This window comes from Acinonyx jubatus, chromosome D1 (assembly GCF_027475565.1).
Source record: "Acinonyx jubatus isolate Ajub_Pintada_27869175 chromosome D1, VMU_Ajub_asm_v1.0, whole genome shotgun sequence".
Classification (NCBI taxonomy): domain Eukaryota; kingdom Metazoa; phylum Chordata; class Mammalia; order Carnivora; family Felidae; genus Acinonyx; species Acinonyx jubatus.
This window is the reverse complement of record NC_069390.1, coordinates 26007178-26027392: the sequence shown is the minus strand read 5'-3', so window position 1 is coordinate 26027392 and position 20215 is coordinate 26007178. Positions and strand designations below refer to the sequence as shown.

At 42.5% G+C, this 20215-nt stretch overlaps 1 protein-coding gene across 19 annotated transcripts in view; it reads left to right on the top strand.

The window, feature by feature from the left end:
* CD44 (CD44 molecule (Indian blood group)) overlaps positions 1-20215 on the top strand; it is an 87763-nt gene that overhangs the window by 42848 nt on the left and 24700 nt on the right. For 8 of the 19 annotated variants that reach the window (XM_027072900.2, XM_027072902.2, XM_027072901.2 and 5 more), the window contains exons 4-5: positions 4662-4730; positions 6928-7161. In XM_027072900.2, the coding sequence (XP_026928701.2) occupies positions 4662-4730; positions 6928-7161 (303 nt within the window). Of the gene's footprint in view, positions 1-4661; positions 4731-6927; positions 7162-11881; positions 12002-14101; positions 14231-15548; positions 15675-18043; positions 18158-18613; positions 18731-20215 lie in introns of all 19 variants that reach the window. The other 11 variants (XM_027072890.2, XM_027072889.2, XM_027072888.2 and 8 more) reach the window with 6 other exon arrangements.

Genomic DNA, 20215 nt, shown 5'->3' with positions numbered 1-20215 from the left:
GAGAGAGAGAGAGAGGGCACGAGTTGGGGAGGGGCAGAGAGAGAGGGAGACAGACAATCTCAAGCAAGCTCCAAGCTGTCAGCACAGAGCCCGATGTGGGGCTCGATCCCACAAACCTCGAGATCATGACCTGAGCTGAAATCAGGAGTGGGACACTTCACCGAATGAGCTACCCAGGTGGCCCAGTTTTCCTTTAAATTTTAAAAAGAGTATTTATCGATCCACTATATGTACCCAGTACTCTGCTGGGCAAGTCGAGTGAGAAAGAACCAGTGGCCATATTTCTTGTCTTGGGAGGTTATGTCGTTGAAGTGATGAAACAAAACAAAACAAAAAAAAGAAGCTGGAGAAGATTGTTTATCTCAGGAGAAAGTCTAAATGTCTTGGTTTAGAGTCAGATGAAAGAGGGGCTAAGGGGACTATGGGTCTTGATAACCTTCTGTTCTATGCAGGGATCTCATTGGAAAGGTCCTTGAATCCAGCCTAGCTGGAGAGTTGCCAGCAGCTAGTCAAGACCCAATGATGTGATCCCCCACAAGACCCTTTTGGTCTACAGGGACCAAATCCAGCTCAATCTTAGCAGATCGCTTCCGTGTGCTTACAGTTTCAGCAGCAGTTTTATAAAAGATGGCCTGTGGGTTACAAATGAAAATAAGGCAGACCCTGGGAAGGCTGCATGATTCTTATTTTTATTGCCTTCTCTCTCAGGAAGGCCCAGCACAAGCATGGTGACTTTTGTGTTAACAGCCCAGAGAACTGACTCGAGTTGGTCCATTTTTTAAGTTTGCCTCCAGTAAAACACCCCATTCTTTTTTGAAGGAGGGATTTAGGAGAAGATTCTACATTCCTCTGTCTCTTCGCTCTTTCATCCATTCAACGAGTACTTACTGGATATCTAGAGTATATCAGGCATTGAGGAAGATGTCTTTCTACCTGGCACTGAGTCATTGGCCGGATGGAATAATTAACATTTCTCTTGGCTGTTTTGCTGCAGTGGAGGCAAAGTTTAGCGAGGCAGCCCACCAGGAAACCCACCCCAGCGTCTTTCTAACGACCCCTTGGGTTCAGGAAAGGCTCACCAGGCCTGATTCTCCCAGCAGTGCAGTGCTCATTAAACAGAATAAAAAACTGTCAGTGACGCTCTGCTGTCTGACAGGGGAGCGTGAAGGTATTAATTGCACATTTGGGTCACCATTCATCCTAGCGTGCTCGGCAGATTTGATATTCTTTATAAAAGTTAAGGTGAACTGGAGCATGAAGAGGCTCCGTTTGAACAAATGCTCTAATGATTTATAAAACTGTCTTGGTGTTTTTTTTACATCGTGCCCCGGTCTATTACAACCCAACTCCTAGAAGTCCCTTCCCAGGGCAGTGCTGTTGTGTTTGAATTTGGGGAACGTCGTTCCATCCCTGTCATTAAGAGGTCATAATCCAAGGCTGTTTCCAGATTTGTGCAAGTGACAGTACCAGAAGCATCCGTGGGGCACCTGGGTGGCTCCGTCAGTGGACTGCCTGACTCTTGCTTTCGGCTCTGGTCATGATCCCAGAGTCGTGGGATCGAGCCTCGTAAGCTTCTCTCTCTCTCTCTTTCTGTCTCTCTTTCTGCCCCCTCCCCCACTTGAGTGCTACCTCCCTCCCTCCTTCCCTCCTGGCTTCCGTCCCTCCCTCCCTCCCTCTCTCTCTCTAATAAAATAAATAAATAAAATTTTGAAAATTAAAAAAAAGAAACATCTCACAGGTCCAGCCAGTTTCTGGTGGCGTTACCAAAACAGACAGGGTAGATACTCTTCAAGATCTCCCAGGTTGGCTATCTGTCCTGATTTTCAGATGAGGAAATCCTTGGGAAGATTATTTGAAAGCTGTAAAAATCTAAAGAAGTATTGTTATTGTCCCCCATGACCTTGTGAATTCCTCAAAAGCAGAGACAGGAACATGTTCATCTTTTTGCTCTTTTTAAAAAACCTGTCACATGAGTAATGTTTAAAATGAATAAATGAACTGATATTTCTAAAACTTTTTAAAAAATATTTCTTACGGCGTTGCCATTCAGGGTTTATCTAAACATTTCTTGACCTGTTTATAACGGCAGTCCATTTGGAGAGTTAACATCTTAGGTGTGTTTCCTGGAAGAATGGGCCTGTGAGAAATTACCTTGGTATTTCCTCTTTCGTTCATTCAACAAATATTTATTAAGTGCCTTTCTGACCGATCACACATAAATGTTCTGCCCAAGATAGCTAAGGTCACTACACATCGCGTAGAACTTACATATTTCTATGGAGCAGGGGTTAGGGGTTGGGAGATGTGCCCTGAACAACCATCAGGTAAAATGAACAAGATAATCTGAGAGAGAAGAATCCAGAAGAGCTGCAAGCAAATGTGTGATGGTGGTGTATGCAGGGGATTGGTAAAGGGCTGGCTGACATTGGACAGTGAGGAACAGCCTTACTGAGGAGGTGACTTTCTCTGAGACTCTCTTCTGAGAAATCTTTTACTTAGCCTTTACAAGAATGGCTTTTCCTAAAACCTGTTTTGTTTTTTTTCCAGTTGAACATACAAAGGCATCCCCTTTACCTGTAGGAAAAGATGCTTCTGGGGGTTGAGAAGCAACCAAACCTTGTTTTGTTCAACTTATGTTTCTGTCCAATGTTATGAGTACCCATTAATTTATGGCAGAACACTTAAAATATTTATAACAGCCTTCCTAACGATAGCAGTCTTCCTACCTCCATCCATCCATCCATCCATCCATCCACCCATCCCTTTCTTTCTTTGTCTTTTCTAAGAAACAACTCTAGGGACAAACCAACCTAACAAATAAGCTGCCATTTTGGGTACAAATGCATGCACGCACACACACACACACCTACACAGTATAAAAACTATAATTCACAAATGGATCCAAACTTCCTACAATAGCACAGCCAGTTCAAAGTTCTCTGAGTTTTTAGAGCTCAATACAAAGTCTAGTTACCAAATAGAGCATTTGGGCATAAATGGAACAGCTGGTTAAGGCATTCTTCGATCTTGTTTTTTTAGGGCTTAGGTATGCAGGGTGGAATTTTCAGGGCATTTTCAGTGGGCTTTACACAGTGTTCTCAGAGAGCTACTTAGTAATGTCTCTAGGTGGTTAGGAGTATCCAAGGTACAGTCAGAAATCTTTATTCCTGAAGAAGAGGGGAAAGTAGAAGATAAGATAGAGGACAAAGAAAAAGAAGCCAGGGTGCCCGGGTGGGATATGGCAGCACACTGGTCTCAGGAAATAGTCTGGGCACCTAGACCAATGGTGGACAACCTACCTCATTAGCTATATGTTGAGAAGAAGTCTAGACAGAGTAGGCACTTAAGGATCCAGCTAAGTTAATCAACACATCTGTGCATAAAGAAGCCACTGAAGATTCGTTTGTTTTGGAATTTTTTTTTTTTTGTTTTAAAACTTTTTTTTAACTTATTTTTAATTTTTTTTAATTTACATCCAAATTAGCATATAGTGCAACAATGATTTCAGGAGTAGATTCTATCAGGTAAATTCTTGGTGCTTATTTTAATGTATATATTCTCATGCTGGTCACGTTGATAAACATTTGATTATATTGGTCTGTCCTGTGTTTCCAGATTTCTATAGAGTATTGGGATCGCATATGATTTTTTCATCATAGTTCACACTTCTTTATTAAAAAATGTTTTTACACTGTTCCCATATTACTTTTATTTATTTATATGTTTATTTATTTTGAGAGAAAGTGCATGTGCGGGAGGGCAGAGAGGGAGGGAGAGAGAGGATCCTAAGCAGGCTCTGTGCGTCAGTGCAGAGCCCGACACGGGACTCCATCTCACAAACTGTGAGATCATGACCTGAGCTGAGATCAATGCTTAACCAACTGAGCCACCCCAGCAACCCCCCCCCCCGACATTACTTCTATAATAACACACTTAAGAAGTAATTTCTAATCGATGCCTCATTCCAGAAGGACCATGTCTATCTTATCTACCATAATATCCCCAGCCTTCCGCAACACTTGATGGAGAACATACATATGTGTTTGTTTAATGAATGAATCCGTTAGGGTGGAAAGAGGAACAAGTAAGCTTCCCAAAATGTATGAAGGTAAATAAAAATGGAAAATGCATCACAAAGGTCAGGGAAGTTCCTAGGAAACTTAATCAAGTTTCAGAAAAAGAAAATTATTTAGTTCACTTATATGCGAAATCTAAAAACCAAAGGAACACGCAAACAGAAACGGACTCGTAAATACAGAGAACAAATTGATGGTTGCCAGAGGGGAGAAGGGTGGGGGATGGGTGGGGATGGGTGAAACAGGTGAAGGGGAATTAAGAGGTACAAACTTCTGGTTCTAAAATAAGTAAGTCCTGGTGATGGAAAGTATGATATAGGGTATGGTATAGGGAATACAACTAACATTGTAGTAACGTTGAAAGGTGACAGATGTCATGGTGAGCGCTGAGTAATGTGTAGACTTCTTGAATCACTATGTTGTACACCTAAAACTAATGTGACATTGTATGTCATCTACATTTCAATAATAAAAAAAGAAAATTATTTCAGAAAATGTTTAATAAAACCCCATACTAACCAACAGAAATCAGTTCTGCTCATAGTTTTTACTGTTCTCATGCCTTTTTTCTTTGCTACCCCACAGCTCCGCCTGGAGAAGATTGTACATCGGTCACACACCTGCCCAATGCCTTTGAAGGACCAATTACCATAAGTACGTACCTCTTCGAACCTTCATTGAGTTTCTCCATTCTTGGGAAAGGGATCAGATGCATTTTCTGTGTTTCACATTTGAGCAGAATAGTTGTTTCCCTCAGCCAGGGTCACTGGCTGTGATTCACTGGCCCTTCCCCTTCTCCTGCAGTGGCTTGAAACTACAACTTGGTTGACCCCAACACATTGTTCCTCAAACTGCAGTCATTCAAAAACCACTTTCTTTTTGACGCCTCTGTGTACACAGAACAATCATTCCCTTGATATTTTGCGTTTAATTGGTCCATTCTTTTCTACTTAAACTATGTTCATTTAAAAAAAAATACCTGAAAATGGAAAACCCAATTCTTGATCGTAAGTAGAAGGTATCCTTAAACATATACTTAAAATGTGGGACAAATTAGGTCGCGTTCTTAAATTCTAGCTGCTGAAGGTTCTGAGTCTGAGCTGTGTTCTTTCTCATAGAAGAGGATTAGTAAGTCTCAGGGGGAGAGGCATTCCAGCCCCCTAAATTTTGTTTAATGGTAGTATGAAAGATAATTATAAAGGGCATAGATTTCCTGGTAGGGGTTTCAACATTATTTATACCATACCACCTAAACTCATCTCGATTACCCCAAGAAGGAGGCGTCTGGCACTGTATGAGAACAGAAAATCTCAACCAAAATTTTCAGAGCGGTCAACTTATTAACCCTGACCTTCTGGCCTCTGAACCTCATTTTTTGGAGGAAGCGTCATAATGTTGAGGAGGCCTGGTTTCTGCCTCCTAAGGACCAGACCCCTCAGTGTACAAGGGAACAGTGGTGGCAGTGGCAGAGGGCTGAGAATTCTTCCTGGCCGCGCCCATCCAGCCCCGCACTGTTATATAGAAAATTGTCCCTGACCTGTGCCTCAGGGAAGGAAAGGGAGGCCCGCACGGTGAGATGTGCTGTCTCAGTCAGGCTTGGTCTAGTTCCTTACCACCTGGGTGATCTTAAAGGAAGGACTTACTGTCTCTGAGCCTCAGTCTTCTCATCTGGATAATGGAACAACAGGTGAGATTTGAAAAGAAAGTGAAGAAAGGTAATATGTCTAATGTGTGCTTGGCCCATAGTCACGTTCAATAAACGTCCCACTTCCTTGGTGCTCACCAATGCCTTTCAAAGTCCAGACCTATCCGAGTTGCGTCATATTTTCTGATCAAATCTTCATTTGCAGAGATTATCGGGCTGTTCGAGACTTTGGAATATTTTTTAATTTATGTTTTACTGATAGTTCCACTTGGGCAAGCCAGATAGGTGGACAAAAGGAATATTTAGTCCAGGGCAATACAGCAGAAAATAATTTCAGCTAAATGCACACTTGTGCGGTGAGTGGGCCAGACTTGACAAAGGCAGCCAGTCTTTTTCAGGGGAACAATGAAGGAAATCATTCTTGCATTTTCTCCTCCTGTCTATTCTAGGCATTGCCTTGTTGAAATCAAAGATTTTGAGCTTTATATGCCTCTGTGCTTCTCAAATTCAAGTTTGAATGTCACAGAGGACGGGCAAGGGCTCTGTCACTGTTGAGGCATGCTGATGTCTTAACCAGAGTAGGGGCTCATGAAGACTGACAACATTCGCCCCTTAGAAAGAAGAGGGCATTGATTCTTCATGGATTTGCAAATATATATTCCCTGTTGGGACTACTAACCTCTTTGCTCCTGCTTCCAATCCTTTCTAGAAACAGTTGGAATCAATAGCAACAAATTTTACATGTCCTTGAGAAGGGAGAATAGGGACCAGTGGGGAAATTTTCATTTTTTTTGAGACCAGCTAAATTTTGGATACTATGCTAAGCACTTTACATACAGTGCATCATATAGTGCTCATAACAGAAGGTAGCACTTTTCCCATTTTACAAATGACAGAAGTGAAATGAAGCCCGGTACCAGCTTTGTCGAGAGGCACACAAAGCTGGGATTCAAACATGGACGCGTCCAAACACACCCTCTTTCTCCCGCCCCATTTCTAAGAGGCGGGGGTAGGCACAGGAAGGTGCACTTTCTTAGTGCATCACCTACTCCCCCCACCCATCTAGCTAGGTAGTTAAGTATTGTTTTGCTTCATCACAAAGAAAAATAGCTTTGAAGTCACTGTCTTACATGATAATCCACAGTCTTGCTTAAACACAGAAAATGTCGGCTGTCAAGTTCTGAGAGTGCCTTCTCTTTCTCCCAGCCATTGTTAACCGTGATGGCACCCGCTATACCCAGACGGGTGAATACAGAACTAACCCTGAAGACATCTACCCCAGCAACCCCACTGACGATGACGTGAGCAGTGGATCGTCCAGTGAAAGAAGCACTTCGGGAGGCTACAGCATTTTCCACACCCACCTTCCAACTGCCTACCCGACCCAGGACCAAGACAGTCCCGGGGCGTCCGACAACCCAGAGAATCCCCCCATTACCAGTAAGGAGAATGAATCACTGTGCTTTCCAATGGCAATTTGTTTGCAGAAACGTCTCTGGTCTTCCTGAGTGACGGGCACTCACGTGTGTGTCGATTGTCTCCTGTCTCTAGAAGTTGGTGACCTCATGTGGGGAGGTGGACTATTACGGTTGTCAGTGCCCTGTATGCATTGGCTGCTACCGCCTATAATTTTTGTCCATCTGCTTCTCTGTTTTGCTTACCTTGGGAGAAGTAGTGCCATTTTGGAAGTCTTTTTAGAAGAGTTTTTCTTGTTCTCTTGTCTCAGGGACGTGGTGACAACTCAAGCATGACACGGAAGCTGTTTTTACTTTTACATGTTTCTTTCTTGTTCTTATCCACCTTTGGATAAGATTGTTTTCATACAGCTGGGATCGTAATGCATGCATACCAGTCCATCCGCTTGTCTCAACCGAACCTTACATTTTTGTGTTTTAACTTGATTTATGCTGTTTTATTGATGGCGTGAGATTCAGTCACCTTCATCACCCGTGATTTACTAAACAGTCCCTTTGTTTTGGATTTAAGGAAGCATATCTGAAGGAGTTATCTGATCAAATTAAATCTGCTTAAAAGTTGTATATCCCAGCCTGTAGAGGAAGGCTGTTAATACTTGCTTGAATATGTGGGTAATTCATCACGTTAGGACTGCGAGAGTGGAAATATGTAAACATTGTGTTCGATCTCGTTGAGGGTTTTTTTTTTTTTTTTTTTTTTTTTTTTTTTTGCCCTTTGTGCCCACTTTCACTGGAAAGTGTTTGCATCGCCCTCTCATCTCCTTCTTTGCTTTTTCCCTATGGTTTGTTTTAAAACAGGTTTTCAGATTGGCCGCGTTCCTTCTGTGGAGGATTACTCAAACTGAAACAGGGTCTCTGCCTCTTGGGCAGCTTTCCCAGTATGGTGTGGATTTTTCTTTCTTCCTGTCTATGGCTCTGGAGGGCTGGAAATCCGGTCTCCAAAGAGTGTGCCAGAAGTTCACTGCTTTGCCAATGCTCAAGATAGGGCCCTTTACGGTGCCTCGTCCCCCCAGAAGCCAGGGCAACCTTCAGAGCACGGTGACTTCATGTAAGGTTACTTGCTCAACAGTGTTTTAAATTCCTGTGAGCAGCTGGCTGAGGGTGCGTAACAAATAGGCGTGAGGTCGGCTTGTTCTTTGCAGATCCTTTGCAGCCTTTCAGGAAGCGGAGGTTTTCAACCTGCCCGTGCTTTCCCAGATTACTGGCTCTCTGAGGATTGTGTCTCCTCGTTGTCTATCATCCCATGGATGACCCTTCTTGGGAGGGGCTTCGGCAAACCAAGCAGGCAGTGCTATTGGCTGCTTGCTACTTCTTGAGTGCCCTGCCTTGGTAAAGTAACCCCGCTGAAGGTGCCTATCATCCGGGCACACGATTTTATCAGACGTCGGCGAACATAACAATTAGTGGTCTCAGCAAGAGGCAAATCAAGTCTACTCTAAGGTACTATTTCCCACCGAGGAAGAAAATCATGACAAAATGTATCTTTTAGGAACTAGGCGAAATTCACACTCAAGCCATTATTAGCCTATGCAAAATAGTGAGTATTTCACGTGTGCTTTGGAAAGGCAATGGGGTCATTTTATGGACAGTCACAGCACATCTTTAAATTTTTATTTTTTTACCGTTTATTTATTTTTGAGAGAGAGAGAGAGAGGGAGCGCACAACCAGGAGAGGGGCAGAGAGAAGGAGAGAGAGGACCCCAAGCAGGCTCTACACTGACAGTGTGGAGCCTGATGCGGAGCTCAAACCCACAAACCGGGAGATCACGACCTGAGCGGAGGTCGGATGCTCAATCGACAGAGCCACCCAGGCGGCCCGCACACTGTTTAAAGGATTGCACATTTCCTGCTCAGGTTAGTTAGTCAGAAAACATATTTTGAGGACCTACTATGTACCAAGTCTGTGCTAATGCTTGGGATCCAGTGGTGTATACCATTAGAAAGTGATACTGAAGGGAGATAAGGATTAGTAAGCTAGTAACCAATATTTACTAAGTATTAAGCAATATTTGAGGTCTTCTCTGTGCCAAATGCTTCTCCAGTTACTCGGAACCCAGAGCTGGACTGACTTTCTTGGAGCCCAGCTACTGTTCAGAAATCAAGGAGAAGGAATGCTTTGAGACTTAACGAAAACATGGGATTTGGGTTGAGAAAAGAAGTGTTCTTCCCTCTTTTCAGAGCACTTAGCTAAGTTTTTCTTAGTAGTTCAGTAAGAGAAAGATTCATTTATCCAACAGAATGACTCTCAGGTTAGAGTCACTGAAGTGCTACAGCATCCAAAAAGGCCAGTGGAAGCTCCAGATAAATCCATCTGTGCAAAGAAGGGTATCCAAGAAAACAATCAGGTAAAAACTTGAAAGCAGTCCATGTTAGAAAAAGTTACCAGTGGTAAGTTCTTGGATAGACCCCATTATCTGAGGCCAGTGAGGAGATTCCCAAAGCTTCATGACTGTTGGACCAAAAAGGTAGAGCTTGGTGGGAGGGAGGACAGCAAGTCCTCTGTAATGGGTACAGGAGGACAGATGTCCAGAGGAGGTTGGGCTTGAGGACAGAGAAGCACGTCTTTAGCTTGTCTGGCTCATTCCTTCCTTAAGGGTCCTTAGTGGGTGGCTGTAGGGAAAGCCAACCAGAACAACCATCTGGAGAGGTTTTGATTTTCATCAGGCTTTTTATTACAAATGTGATTTTTGGAAGAGCCTTCCTGGAGGCATGTTGTCAGCCTCTTTTCTATTGGCGGTCTGGCATTCTCTGGAATCCAGAAACCTAAACCAACTCAGGAAGCAGCCTCTTACCTTGGAACACTCGATTTCCTTGTCTTCTGGGTGGCAAAGAAATACATACATACATATATATGTAAAAAAAATTTTTTTTTTGGTCTGGCTTGGCCTACTTGGGTTGGGAAAATTGGAAACTCTGATGCTTCTGACTCCTTTCAGGAAATTAGAAGGATTCCTATTTCTATCTTGCTCTTGTATGTTTGCTTCCCATTGGTCTCTTCTTGGTCTTCTATACGGTGAAAGTGGCAGAAGGTCTCCATATTTAAAAAGGTTTCTGAGGGCAGAATGAGGTGCCTGAGAATTTTTCAGGGGGATGCTCAGGTTTATCTGGTGAAATTGGCTCCTACTCTCTCTACTCTGTGCCAACGTGTCTTTTGCAGCACAGAGCATATTGCACAGGTTGTTGACGTTTTCTGAATACAGAGTCAAAGTTTTTTACCTGGAATTAATGGACTTCCCATAGGTTCAGTGATGGGTCATAAGGTGTCCAAGAGCTACCTGAAATAATACGCAAAATTTTGAGAATGTATATCTGTTGGATCACTTTTTTGAGGACAGGAGTCATAACTTATATCAGATTTTCAAAAGGGTATATAACTTGAAATGGCTTTTAAAGATCTCGAGTGGTTTAGCTGTTTATCCTGATGATCTTTGCTGTTCTTCTTCTACAGGGAAACATTCTCTTTTTTTATGTGTATTTATTTTTGAAAGAGAGACAGAGTGTGAGCTGGGGAGAGGCAGAGAGAGGGAGACAGCATCTGAAGCAGGCTCCAGGCTCTGAGCTGTCCGCACAGAGCCCGACGCGGGGCTCCAACTCAAACCATGAGATCATGACCTGAGCCGAAATTAAGAGATGCTCAACCAACTGAGCCACCCAGGTGCCCCTGCAGGGAAACATTCTAGACTCAAGCCCCACTTGAGAGTCAAATGGGAGATTTCAAATTGCACAATATTACTGATCGTCCTTTCTCTAATTTGAATAGAGTCCAGAATTTCTCTAACTTGGGCAGTCTCATTTCTTTTCTGGAAACACATTCTGAATTAGAACTAAAAGTGACAGGAAGTGATAAATGGGCACTCAACAAAGCTTCATCTGATTTCAACATTTTGAACACACACCCTTTGCAAAGCTTCTTCTGCTCAAGCATAAAGCTTGACTTGAAGTTAATGAGTGTGGGCGGAACTTTGAAATGGCAGTTGTCATCAGAAGCTACCTGCATAAAGTGATAGACCCAAGAGATTACAAACAAGCATCTCTAAAGACACTCCAAAAATAAATGAACGAAAGCAACTTTATGAAATGCTGCATCGAAGATCTTCAGTTCATGGCTGGGTCACCCCATCAAGTAAAATAACATCTCTTTTCCTTCACCGGTTATTAAGTTCCTACTTGGTTTTGCTCTGAGCTTGTGTTCAGAGGGTTCCATTTGAGAAATGAGTACCACTGAATTGATACCCATGCAGAATTTGCATTTCTGGGGGCTCCTGGGTGGCTCAGTCGGTTAAGCGTCCGACTTCGGCTCAGCTCATGATCTCACGGTTTGTGGGTCCGAGCCCCGCGTCGGGCTCTGTGCTGACAGCTCGGAGCCTGGAGCCTGCTTCGGATTCTGTGTCTCCCCCTCTCTCTGCCCCTCCCCTGCTTGCACTTGTCTCTCTCTCTCTCTCTCTCTCTCTCTCTCTCAAAACTAAATAAACGTTAAAAAATTTTTTTTAGAAAAAGAACTTGTATTTCTGATGTTGCTCTAAGATTCTAAGAGACATTAGAAGACTGGAGAGATAAAAGCAGGCCTTAATCTTCCTTTGGTAATCTCCACTCTGTAATAGATACCGACTTTCTATGTATGTAGAACTGGGAGTAAAGGTTTTGTGGAAAGATCTCACTAAATGGTATTTTCATAATTGATCCAGTTACTTCAACTGTGCACTCAAACAGCCACGCAGCAGTTCAGGAGCAAACTAATTGGATGTGGTCCTGGTTGGGTAACTCACAGCCTAAGACTCAGGATCACACAGCAGCTGCGACAACAGGTAAACCGTTATGTCTTCTGTTTCTCCGTTGCCCTCAATGCCAAGTTTTTCCAGGTCGAGGAGAAGGACACCCATTATCCTGGAGAAATTTCCCACCGATGTTCCATCTCCTCCTTAGGGAGAACAGGATCTGGTGCAGATCAGAGGGCCTGTGAATCTGGGGATACAAGTGGACACTCTTATATGTTCTATTTGTTTTCCTTTTGGCCACATGCACATCGAATCAGAATTATTTTTCCTTCAGAAGCTTCAGTTAGGAGATTCATTCAGAATGTATCCTCTTGAAAAGAAGTCTATTCCAGAGTGCACACTCCTACCTTCTGCCGATCTAATCATCACGGCCAGTGATAACAGAGGGAAATGCTGATTTATGGGTGCAAACTGTCACCCCTGTGCACTGGGGTGCACATCTAAATCCTCAGCTGTAAAGTGGAGGAAGTAACCTGTTGCTTTCTGTCGGAATCTAGGCCTCTAACCAGTTCCCTGGACGTTTGACTAAGTCTAAATCCTTGCAAAGTATTCTGAATTGAGAGCCTGTGTGGGAAGAGATTCCAAGTCTATAACAATGGGAGATTACAAGCATATCTTCCTTTATTAACTTTTGCTGATGGATGATATGACTGTATTTCAAAATCACTGGGCATTCTTTCTGCAGAAGGAGGGCAATAAAAATTGTCCTCTACCCTTGCTTGGCTTATAACACATAGAATAAGCCGTATTTTTTATCTTGACAAATACTTCTGTAAGGAAAATAGTGTTGATGTTATGTTGTGATTACATGTCATAGTGGTTAAGGTAATGCTGGAGGGGGTGTGCAGAATAAAGCATATGCTGTTCTTAAATGTTGGCAATGTTTATCTTCATAGAACAAACATTGTGAAGGAAAAGGTCTTCCTTGTCAGTTCTTCATCTTGGGCCATTTCTGGGCTTTCTTAATAGCTGAAAAAAAAAAGATATCTAATCACCTTGCTTTTGTATTTGGGGATTTAATGATGGTTTCAGCCTCTCTGCCTGAGCCGTTTTTCAGCTTTTTATCTGAAGAATATGAAATATTCTTCCGGTGGACATTATGGTGGCAGAAATAGCAGTCTTGGGAAGTTTCAAACCAGGACTCTTATTTCTGATTTTGTTAGTGAGACCATTGGTTCACTTTGTGTCTGTCTTTCCTGATTGATTACCTTCCTTTCACAAATGGACTCAAAATGTCACGTTCTGCTTCGCAAAATATGATCGTGGTGTAAAAAGTGGCCATGGGCAAAATCGCTAGCAGATCTGGGCACTAAATGGAAAAAGATGGAAAGGCATCTTTTTGCATTTTCCCCTTCATGTGGTATCCTTCTGTGCATTGGGGATTGCTGGGGTTACGTGTCTAGGATTGCTGGTAGAAATATCATACCCTAAATTCATGGAGAATGATATTGGTTGGCCAAGATAGAGTGTGTGGAAGATGATGGGCTCAGACTCTGGAGAGCTTGGTTTCGGAATCATAGACTCTCAGATTTGGAGAGGATCTTCAACAGTTTCACTCAATCAACGCTTCTAATCATTTGATCTGCACAATTTTCGTGCTAAGCGATCTTTCTGACCGTGGGGAACACAATACTTTATGAAGAAGTTCATCGTTGGATAGTTCAGATTGTAACCTTTTTAAATCCAACATTCGGAAGAAAAGTCGTCCCCTGCAATTCTTGCCACAGGTCCTCGTTTGGCCGTTTGGGACCACAGACAAAAATTTAACCCCTCTGTGATGTTATAGTTTTTCAAAATTCAGAGACCGCTGTCACGCTCTTTTTGAGACCTCTCATTTGGCCTTTCTGACACCACACAAGGCAAGGTCTGTCCAGCACAGTTTTTTCCTCTTTAAGATGAGGATCATTAACCGGATGATATTTAAGGTCTTTCCATTTCTGACATTCTATGACCTGCAGTATGGGCCTCTAAAATAAGTGGAAATCCTGTGCTTTTTCTGTTTCTTGCTGCCATGTATATTACGTATAGATGACTCTCTTGAGTAGTGAAAGAGTAAAAGTGTATTCAGGGCTACTTCTTAGGAACTGATAATTAACCTTTCAACCATCAATTCAATTATGGTTACAACAGCTTTGATGAGTTCTAGTGGCACAACTTCCAAAACAGCAACCAAGAGGCGAGAAGCCCAGGATTGGCTTTCATGGTGGTTTCAGCCATCAGAGTCCGAGAATCATCTTCACACAACAACGATAATGGCCGGTAATGAGTTGTTATTATCTCATTTCATAAGATCTCTTGACAGTTCTTGAAAGACAGATCTCTTTCTCTGAGACAGATCTCATTTCATAACTATCTCTTGATAGTTCATTGACCTCAGGGATACTAAGTCTAAAGTCCATTCTGGCTTCACAAATGTTTTGGATGACTTTTGAAGGATCATGAGCTCTGAGATCCGTGTTTGATTTTATAGCATTCATAAGCAGATTTCTTCTTTCTACTCTATAGAATTAATACAGCCCCGGAGGAGGCTAATAAGAGCACGGTGAAAGGGGATCAGGTCTCTCTTGATGACAGAACTGAATGTTGGCCCTGAAAGATATTCTAAAATGACAAAAGTCATTAAAACTTCTTGATTTTCCATGGGAAAATAAAATAGTGTAGCTAGAACTAGAAAAATATAGAAAATATCCATCAGTGGAACTATTCTTGGGGTAGACACTGATTGTAAGAAAACACAAATGTTCGCTCCAAAAGATAGCATGAATCTCATTCAAAATATACGAAGCCCTTTTTCAGTAAAGAGACATCTTCTACAGCAACCAGTAAGGGGAGGCAGAGGGTTTGGTTTCCATCTTCTTTCCTGTGATGCATCCCAAAGGGAAAACATGAGAATCTCTCAAAATCTTGGCTCCAGTCCATTTTAGTCAACCCTTTTGATTGACTATAATAATTGCCAGGCATGATTTCTCTGTTAATTGATTCACTTTTTTTTCTTTTTTTATGTATGCTGCAGTGTTGTTGGGAATGGTAGTTCAGCTTTCCTTTGCATTCAGAGCTAGGGTGATGTGATGCTCTACAAGGTCAAAAATGAATTAACAAATCGTGAATACAACTATGGGATTGTAAAAATGATTGACAAGTGTTTAGATTCCAAAATTCTTCTGCAGGTGGCTGGACAGAAGAAAGAGGCATGTGTGAAACCTTTCCATTCTATTCTTGACATCCTAGTTTTGATGGCACATGCTTGATTAATAAGTTAACAATCTGAAAGCAGGGAGGGGGGAGTGTTTACTGGCCTTTTTTTCTTTTGTGTCTTTGGTGGGATTATGTCCATATGTGTTCTTTTAACTTCCTTAAAGAGATCATTCAGTTGTAAAGGTCATAGCTGGTTGTTTTTAAACCTATGCATTAGCTTCAGAGACCAGGATGCAAGAATTTGGGGATACACACGTTAGATGTCTCACTCTGCTCTTACAATGTTGGGAATTCCATTATACATTCTGTGCCTGATTTTCTTCCTCTGTCAAATGGGTTGTTTGGCATCCAGTCCAGCCACTAACATAAGTCACCACAACAGGTACGGATTCAAATATCATCTCAGCAGGCTGGGAACCAACTGAAGAAAACGAAGATGAAAGAGACAAACACCCCAGTTATTCTGGATCAGGCATTGATGATGATGAAGATTTTATCTCCAGTACCAGTAAGGATAATCAATTACGGTAGAACCATTTATGCGAGGCTTACTGATTAACCTGAGTGGTGCCCAAGAGGGTCCATCTTGGAAAATAGTTAATGTGGAAAATGAGCATAAACCCGTGACTGATCACACTTTAGTTATACCTTGATAAGATTATGAAGGAAGAAAAATGATTTCTTCTAATGGAAGCCCAAACATATTTGGAAGAGCAATGGGGCAAATAGCTTTTCTAAAATTCCTCATGCCTTGGGTTCTTTCTGTTTTGGTTTATCTATTTAGAATTAGAATTGATTCAATTCTAAATTGAAGACTTAGACGGCCCTAGAAAGGCTTAAACGTTGGGAACCGGCATTCAAGAATGGTAATCAAAACTTGGTTGAAATCAAGGGAGCACATCTGGTTTTAACAAATGAATAGGGCACCAATAGGAGAGAAAGGCATTGAAGGGAAGGACAAGTGTCAGCTGAGCTTTAACAAAGCGGCGCCCAACTGTTAAAAACCATTGTGTTTCAGTAGTGAAACCGCTGCATAATACTATCCACATTTGTGACAGTTGTAAAACTTTTTGAGACCAGAGATGGCAATTGAGCTGAAAAGCATCCTTAGAAAAAAACAGGCAACGATCAGTCTAATATTCCACCAGGTGACGGGGTTTCCTCGACATATCTGTAATGATCTAAGATATTGCTGAACAGAGATGAGAATTCTGAACCTGTCCTTAGAGAAGGTGTACCTTTGCCATGAACTCTCCCAGGTCACTGAAGTTCTGTCTGTCCTATTGAAACCTGAGAGTACTATCCCCAAGTGGATAGCACCCAGGAAGGGAGGGACCCAAACAATGGCTTGGGCCCTGAGGCATCTGAGTATATGTATGGCATTGAAAGCCACAAATACTCAAGAGAAATAGAGAATACTCAAGAGAACGAGATGCTTGTAAGTGGTGTATTCTTTAGCCCGGACACCTCTGCAGAGCTTGGTCTATAAAACAAGGCAACTCTTTTTAATGACTTCAGAAAGAAAAGCAAATAACCAAGACCACAAGAACTTTATTTACTATTACACTGTATTCTGGGTTCAGGAAGTGGGCCCATCTTCCAGGTGGGGCCGTCAGTAAAGATATGGACTTGATACTTCAGAAACTCAGCTTTCTTGGGTGGTAACCCAAACCGATCAACCAGAAAAATAAACTTTGTGATCAAGCTCCTGGGGAAAACTTGCCTGGGTATTTTTCATCTCTGTGGCGTATTTTCCAATTTCAGTTCCCCTTTCTACTTGGCACCTGTGCATACAATTCTGCAGGCTGCCTTCTTTCTACTGTAGGGGTGTGTCAGCTGCCGCTTGTTTCATGCTTCTTGGGAATGTGGATAATGATTTGAAACCTGACGTGCTTAACTTGCGAAGTAAGGGCTGATAGCATTACAGTTCTGAAAAGAATTTTGTATCGAAAATTCGATGGAGTATCGAAATTAAGTTTGAAAGAGTTCGGGTGGATTTGCAAGTCGTATTTTCACAAAAGCAAGCGATCCCGATTTTGTCATGATCCTTCTGTCAGGTGCCGTCCCCTATCCCAGCTCTATCGTCTTGGGTGACAGTATGAGGCTGCTGGTGGAAGTTTGTCTTTTTTTTTTTCTTTTTCCGGGGAGCTGCTGTGATGGTGGTTGGTTACTTACGGTGCTTTTGTACTGAATGTGCGAATCTCGTTTTTCCTTCATTGGCTGGGAATGGCTTGCTCATGAAATGCTTTGCCTGTGATGAGAATACCGTAGGTGTTTGTAACTATTCAGAAATGGGTAGCTAAATCCTATGCTTGCTACAGGGAGACGTTCCTTCTTAGAATCGTCTGTAGGAAATCCGTGGCTGCTTATGGTGTTCCTTTCCCCACCAGAACTACTAATGAAATAAAGTGATCATCGTGGTATAATTTTCAGGTATCTCCCTCTTCAGCCTGAGGCTCTACATGTAATGCACTTGCCAGTGATACCAATTCCTTGGGCTTTCAAGTGCACAGGGCCGTTACGGACTGCATGGATGGGCAAAGCTCTGACGTTTTTGGGTCTCCTCGGTGGAGGGCTGGTGTTTGCAAAACTGTTCTTTCTTCTGCTGCAGCTTCTTTGGCTGCTTTCTCCAGAAAATCTCATGTTCTGACCCGAGCGTATTCTATGACAGAATGCAGAGGACGCTGAGCTGCTTAACAGGGTGGCTGAATCAAGCTGAAGTGACTGTCTGCTTTCCCTCCGTTTCCACTCAACCATCTATGCAACCTGCTATAGATGATTCACTGCATAGACTAAAGAAGGGAGACATGTACAGAACAAGTGGTGGAGGCTCGAGAAATAACATTTTCCTAATTGCTTCAATCATCATTATCACAGTTTCAACCACACCACGGCTTTTTAACCACCCAAAACAGAACCAGGATCGGACCCAATGGAGCCCAGGCGAATCGAATCCAGGAGTGTTACTTCAGACAACTTCGAGGATGACTGGTAATGGGTTATGCATACTTAATTAAGGACTTTTTTTTCCCTCAAAGTCCGTGATGCTGCAAAGGTCAATCATCAGGACACAGTGGGAAATGTAGTTAATATCTCATCACAAATTCTTAACTTTGGCGAGGATACTCAGTTCGACCTAGGAGCCACTTACCAATCATACCATCTGGGCTCGAGATGCTTTATTATACAAATGAACCCATTAAAATGGTTTATGACGCTGCCCTTGACAAAGTGGTTAGAGTAGAATAACAGGTAATCATTAAGAAATTTCATGCCCATCGATTTTCTCTTGGGAGAGATTGGTGGAGCCGCTCGACGGTATTGAGCATAGATGCTCAGAGATACTGTTGAGGCAGGGCGCGATTAGATATGCATTTTAATGGAAGAACAGAACATCAAAGGTTGCTTGATAAAAAGTCACAGTGTATGTAACCATCGTCACGGCAGATGTGGACAGAAGCAGCACCATTGCTAATGGAGAAAGCTGGACCCGTGAACCACACTCTCCTCTCATTCACCATGAGCGTCATGATGAAGAGGAGACCCAGCATTCTACGAGCCCAAGTAAGGAGGATGGTGGTCAGCAGTCCTGATTTAGATGAGTTTGCGAAGTCATTTCGCAGAATAGGGAAGACTCTTTTGTTAGACATTAGCCACATCTTCTGTTTCCATGCAGTAATTTCTTTTAGCCACAGAGCATGAAAAGCCGTCAAATCTATACACAAGTTTTAGACACTGGAAGAAAAATGCTGACTTGTCAGGTTGCCCAAAAGGCCAAAATGTTGAAAAAGTAAAAAATGGTTTTGAAATGTGCGTAACGTACCTGAGATAGGTTGTGTGTGTGTGTGTGTGCGCGCGCGCGCGTGTGTGTGTGTGTGTGTGTGTGTGTGTGTGTGTGTGTGTTAGAGATTCCTAAAGGTTCCGTTTGGTGATTTGTGTGTGTTAATGGAAATGTGTGATGAACAGTGTATCTTTCCGTGCTGAGCAGAGGGGTCTGTAAAGAAAGCTTGACAAGTGCAGCGGTCTTTGGAATCCTTATCGTCTGTGAAGATCTTTGATGAATCTGGTTTCTTTCTTTCTTTCTTTCTTTTTTACATTTTGTTCCTCACTCCACTGTAGAAAGGCATCCCTTGTACCCTTGGAGGGAAGGTCAGTAGCTCATACAGGCTGTATTTGAATGTCTGTGACTGCTCTTTTTCTGTTTTTAAGCCCAGAGTGTCTTGGGGGGAAGCTTTGATGCTGCTACTTGTATTTATGTGCAAACGTCTCAGGTTTTCCAAAACAATCTCAAGTACCACTACTGGTCTGGGAGGATAAGACAAAAAAAAAGTAAGAAGTATATCCTCTTCTTTTGTCTCTCTGTCTTGGAGTCATGCCTATCATGTTTGGAGCAAAAGAAGCTTTAATTCAGGATAACAGCTTGTAGCATCTTGAAAACTGTGGTTCAAGTGTCATTCTCTTAGCCTTGGATACTCTGAACACAAAAATGTAAGAAACAGCCGCTTAGAACCCAAAGGGCAAAGCTATAGTTTGAGGGATGTCTCCAGACAACACAAGAAACATTTCAGACACCCACTAGGACATAGGTCTTAAGTCCTGGCCATTGTACTGAATATGCCCAACAGGCCTGCCTCTCATTACTTTTCCCAGCGGATTTTATTTTCGTGTGAGGATTACGAGCCGAGTTAACAAGAGTCTTCTGATAGAAGAAGGAAATGAGAAGCAGAACGTCTCTTCAGAATGGGATTCCATTCCAATCCCCTTTTGGAAGCGAAGAGTATATCTTAGAATTGAAGGCAGTTTGTACTTAAAAAGCAGAAAGCTACTTAAGAGGTTTGGAATTAATGAGACCATTGTCGAAAGGTGGTGATGGGGGGCCAAGGGAAGAGGGGACATCATGACTGGCGCGTAGTTGAAAAACCAGATGGAACAGAACCTAACAGAGGGAAAGGGAAAGCAGTAACCATGCTAGCAGCTCTCTTATCAGTACTTGCAAAACATAAAGAGATTCTGGTTGGTGACCTCGGGGCTTTATCAAAGAACGTTACA